This window comes from Pecten maximus, chromosome 7, assembly GCF_902652985.1.
Source record: "Pecten maximus chromosome 7, xPecMax1.1, whole genome shotgun sequence".
In the NCBI taxonomy this organism is placed as follows: domain Eukaryota; kingdom Metazoa; phylum Mollusca; class Bivalvia; order Pectinida; family Pectinidae; genus Pecten; species Pecten maximus.
This window is the reverse complement of record NC_047021.1, coordinates 30,952,344-30,958,162: the sequence shown is the minus strand read 5'-3', so window position 1 is coordinate 30,958,162 and position 5,819 is coordinate 30,952,344. Positions and strand designations below refer to the sequence as shown.

Here is a 5,819-nt window from a genome sequence, read left to right as displayed (position 1 = left end):
AACTTATAGCCAGTAGCCTTATCAAAAAGGGCGAGCATGCAGTCGCCAAACTCCAGCCTTTCAAATGTTAAATATTGTAAAACTAATCTCCTGCGTTACCTTTATTTGTCGGACAGATAATAAAACCCTAGACTCGGAGAGATGATCTCTGCGGGCTAGTTTGTCAGCCAGTATTGTAGTGTCCAATATATATCAACTGGGTTTAGAGGCTATTGCGCTCCTGTACGGAGATTGATTTGAACTTTGTTTACAGAATATATTGTCATGGTAACTCAAGTCCCTTTTATCTCAATGTCCGATGGGACATATTTCTGTATAAACAGAACAATATCCTCAATTTATTTACTTGGTAGTTTCCAGACAGTTTTCATCCCGACATTCCAACCACATAATGCACTGACTAATATACTTTGGCGATTCCTCCGGGACAGGCATAGCACACATCTAAAAGTTCTTGGAAACTTCAGACAGCATATCTTAACACATTGTCACAAAGTGTGTAGACCAATAAACACATCTAACAAACAAATACTACCCATACAGCCCAATCACTGAGGCAATTCATGGTTTTTCCAAATAAATGACATGCTTATTCAGTAAAATGGAGTTTCTTCAATGCATTGACACTGAGAAGATTACCTTATACAATTGTAGTACACGATTAAATGTTAAAAATCACCAAAATCATTGACTGAAAAGAAGTTTGATTTCAATCCAATTCATTTTCTATCCGTTAAATTTCATTCAATGTTGTAAATTCAATATACCAGTATTATTTAAAGTGAAAAGTCTTTAAAATGAACGAGAAATTACAGGATAGGATGGTCTGGACAGGACAGGATAGGATGGACAGGATAGGATAGGATAGTCTGGACAGGATAGGATAGGATGGTCTGGACAGGTTAGGATAGGATGGTCTGGAAAGGATAGGATGGTCTGGACAGGACAGGATAGGATGGTCTGGACAGGATAGAATAGGATGGTCTGGAAAGGATAGGATAGGATGGTCTGGAAAGGATAGGATAGGATGGTCTGGAAAGGACAGGATAGGATGGTCTGGACAGGATAGAATAGGATGGTCTGGAAAGGAAAGGATAGGATAGGATGGTCTGGAAAGGATAGGAGAGGATGGTCTGGAAAGGACAGGATAGGATGGTCTGGACAGGATAGGATAGGATGTTCTGGAAAGGATAGGATAGGATGGTCTGGAAAGGATAGGATGGTCTGGACAGGACATGATAGGATGGTCTGGACAGGATAGAATAGGATGGTCTGGACAGGATAGAATAGGATGGTCTGGACAGGATAGGATGGTCTGGACAGGATAGGATGGTCTGGAAAGGATAGGATAGGATGGTCTGGAAAGGATAGGATAGGATGGTCTGGAAAGGACAGGATAGGATGGTCTGGACCGGACAGGATAGGATGGTCTGGACAGGACAGGATAGGATGGTCTGGAAAGGATAGGATAGGATGGTCTGGAAAGGACAGGATAGGATGGTCTGGACAGGATAGAATAGGATGGTCTGGAAAGGATAGGATAGGATGGTCTGGAAAGGATAGGAGAGGATGGTCTGGAAAGGACAGGATAGGATGCTCTGGACAGGATAGGATAGGATGTTCTGGAAAGGATAGGATAGGATGGTCTGGAAAGGATAGGATGGTCTGGACAGGACATGATAGGATGGTCTGGACAGGATAGAATAGGATGGTCTGGACAGGATAGGATGGTCTGGAAAGGATAGGATAGGATGGTCTGGAAAGGACAGGATAGGATGGTCTGGACAGGACAGGATAGGATGTCTGGACAGGACAGGATAGGATGGTCTGGAAAGGATAGGATAGGATGGTTTGGACAGGACAGGATGGTCTGGACAGGATAGGATAGGATGGTCTGGACTGGACAGGATAAGATAGGATGGTCTGGACAACACAGGATAGGATGGTCTGGACAACACAGGACAGGATAGGATGGTCTGGACAGCATAGGATGGTCTGGACAGGACAAGATAGGATGGTCTGGACAGGATAGGATGGTCTGGACAGGACAGGATAGGATGGTCTGGACAGGACAGGACAGGACAGGATAGGATGGTCTGGACAGGACAGGACAGGATAGGATGGTCTGGACAGGATAGGATAGGATGGTCTGGACAGGACAGGATGGTCTGGACAGGACATGATAGGATGGTCTGGACAGGACAGGATAGGATGGTCTGGACAGGACAGGATAGGATGGTCTTGACAGGACAGGATAGGATGGTCTGGACAGGACAGAATAGGATGGTCTGGACAGGACAAGATAGGATGGTCTGGACAGGATAGGATGGTCTGGACAGGATAGGATAGGATGGTCTGGACAGGACAGGATGGTCTGGACAGGATAGGAAAGGGTGGTCTGGACAGGACAGGATAGGATGGTCTCGACAGGACAGGATAGGATGGTCTCGACAGGATAGGATGGTCTCGACAGGACAAGATAGGATGGTCTGGACAGGACAGGAAAGGATGGTCTGGACAGGACAGGATGGTCTGGACAGGACAGGATAGGATGGTCTGGACAGGACAGGATAGGATGGTCTGGACAGGACAGGATAGGATAGGATGGTCTGGACAGGATAGGATGGTCTGGACAGGACAGGATGGGATAGGATGGTCTGGACAGGACAGGATGGTCTGGACAGGAAAGGATAGGAAAGGGTGGTCTGGACAGGACAGGAAAGGATAGTCTGGACAGGACAGGATGGTCTGGACAGGACAGGCAGGATGGTCTGGACAGGACAGGATAGGATGGTCTGGACAGGACAGGATAGGAAAGGGTGGTCTGGACAGGACAGGATAGGAAAGGGTGGTCTGGACAGGACAGGATAGGAAAGGGTGGTCTGGACAGGACAGGATAGGAAAGGGTGGTCTGGACAGGACAGGATAGGAAAGGGTGGTCTGGACAGGACAGGACAGGATAGGATGGTCTGGACAGGACAGGATAGGATGGTCTTGACAGGACAGGATAGGATGGTCTGGACAGCACAGGACAGGATGGTCTTGACAGGACAGGATAGGATGGTCTGGACAGTACAGGAAAGAATGGTCTGGACAGGATAGGATGGTCAAGATAAGACTGTGGTTCATTTTCCACTTTTTTTTTTATCATATTTGTTTTACAGTAACTTCACTCATTCCTCTTAACACAATAGCACCAAACAAATGTTTTGGGTCAGGGCTGTTTACGGAGTACATTAGCATGCATCAAAACACCATGCCACACCAGGTTAAGGATGATCTGGACAAGGACAGGATAGGATCATCATGCTGGATGTATTTTAGTTAAATGAAATGTTCTCAATAAGTATCAGCAGAAGATAAATTTTCAGTGGTAATAGAACAAAACCATTTTATTTCTTCCAGATTCGAGTAAAGCACACCCAAAAATAATGTAATGGTATTGAATGTCTTACCTTTTAATTCAATCAGCAATTGTGCTTTCTAGAAACAATTTAGTTTCAATGACACTAACTGAAGCATTTCCCACATTTATGCACATGCATTATGGCCAGTTATTTCCTAAATTATAATCACCAATCTTTGGTGTTTCCATCACAACTCCCATTAAATTAACCAATCAAATTATCTGTAGACTAATCAGACAAAAGCAGAGAATATAGCAGAAATATCAGTGTTAAAAAAAACTACCTATGTCTGTAGGAGAGAGATAAAACATTACATAAAATAAGATTAACACACAATGAATACAGTAATATGGTGATTACACTTCCTAAATGCGTGAAGTCGTTGGTCAGTTTATCTCTGACGACAAGTTTGGATCTTTGAGTATGTGCCTTATGATCCAAGATTGCTACAAGAAAATTGCCAGATGATGAGGTAAGGTAGCCTTGAGAAAGTGATGTAGGTTTGATCTAGTCACTTTGAAATCTTCTCAGCTGCAGTTTTCATCTTGTGACATTATCATCTTGCCTTGGACAAAATATAAATTTTGAGAGAAAAAAAAACTGAATTAAATCAGGCAGAAGAAGTTTTCCAATTTGAAATCAAATTCCTTCAATGTTCACTTATATCAAATGTGGATATGATACCAGTTATCATTTTCACTTTCTTCATGGATAATGATCAGTTTATTTCAATAATAGCTCACCACCATATAGATAATAGCGTATCGCCTCCGGAAGCCCATAATTTGCATAACAAAAATGAAAATAAATATCCCGTGAGAGGACCCTTAATGCCCGATACGAACGCACCGCGCATGACCCAAAACCTCACTTCCGCTTATGGCAGCCATCATCCCAGAAGGATTTTGACGACAGCTCGTTTTCCCAGGGTTTTTGTTGCATTTAATTAGTTTTTCTTTTGCTTTGCTTTCGTAATTTGTTATTCTCATCTTTGTTGACAAGTTTTTCATTTTCGTTTGAACTGTCAGTCCGTTTGTGTGTCGTATTTCGTCTTTTTTGTCGAGTGGTTACTGCACACGTGGACTGTCTCGCTACGGTACCGCGGTCTAGTAGACCACTTCGGTGTCTATTTTTCTCGCTTTATTTGCTACCGTTTTGCTTTTGTCAACTCAGTTGTTTTATTTCTTTTTCATTTTGTACTTTTCTGTACTTATTTCCAGTTTACGGGACGTTTTTCCGTAATTTTATCGGTGGATTTTTCTTCCGTTTTTTGGCTGGATTTTCTCGTTTGCTGGAAGCTGCCCGCCTAGCAGAATGCGAGGTAAGAGACTTACTTCGGGTCCAAAAACTCGGTCAGGAGACTGCGGTCATGTCATCCTCGATGGGGATGACCATGACACCTGTTCTACCTGCCGAGGCTGCTCCCGGGACAACATGTGTTCCGTCTGTTTGACATGGTCAAACACTTTGTGGGACAGGGTGTTGTCCCATCAGTCTGTCGCCCGTAATAAGGGTGCTAAGTCTGGGGCAGACAGTAAACGTCAACCTAAAGTCCAGTGTGGTGCTGTTGTCAGCCTCCCACCTGGCAGTGAGGCATTTTTACCCCCTGAAGGGGAAGTAATTTTGTCTCACAGTGGTAGGCACTCTTTGGCTACAGAGGAGCCTATTCACACACATATTTCTGAGGCGGTAGGGCCTTTGGGTTCTATTGGTCATCAAAAGGGCACTCACCCGGGAATCTCCTTGGAGGTCGAAGGGAGCGAGTGTCCAGGTACCATCTCCGTTAGCGGAATGGTTACCGAACAGGCCAGTCATGCGACCCGGGCCCCATTGAGGGGTGCCGGCGTACCCACTGACAGTAGGCCGGCTGGTACTGCCAGTTTTTACGGTGGTTCTGGAGAGGCTGCACTAGGAGCTGGGAGTGTCTCTGTTTCACTCCCAGGCGTTGGTTTACCGTATTTTGAGTCTGGTTTGGGTTCCGGGGTTATGCACCCATCGGTTCCTAGGTCTGCCTTGCCTCTATCTGGTCCTCCTCCAGTTAGAGCTCCTGGCTCAGTGGGGTTTATGGGTGCTCCAGGGCATCCCCCACCTTATCCCTACCCTCATTCTGCATCCGGGTTAGGTGGTAGTTTGCAGTCTCCTGGCAATTTTGGCCATTTTCAGCCATATTGGCCAGGCAGGTCTCCAGTAGGGGGCAATTCATTTCCTGGTCCTGCGGGTGTCGGAATGTTGCCTTCTCCCCAGTATTCTGGCTTCGGCCAACACTGGGGCCCCTCCCAGTCTATGGGATTTCCATACCCTGGGTATGGTCAAACCTTTCCAGGTTACACTGGTCAACCTTGGGTTTCCTCAGCTGTCTATAATCAGTCAGGTGTTGAGTTGGGTCCCCCCCCTTCTCGCTCACGCCTTGTT

At 45.4% G+C, this 5,819-nt stretch overlaps 1 protein-coding gene across 1 annotated transcript; it reads right to left on the bottom strand.

Moving 5' to 3' along the window:
- Positions 1 to 792: 792 nt before the first annotated feature.
- Positions 793 to 3,129, bottom strand: LOC117331169 (proteoglycan 4-like). Its single transcript, XM_033889767.1, has one exon. The coding sequence runs from the start codon at positions 3,127 to 3,129 to the stop codon at positions 793 to 795; it is 2,337 nt and encodes a 778-aa protein (XP_033745658.1).
- Positions 3,130 to 5,819: the final 2,690 nt, after the last annotated feature.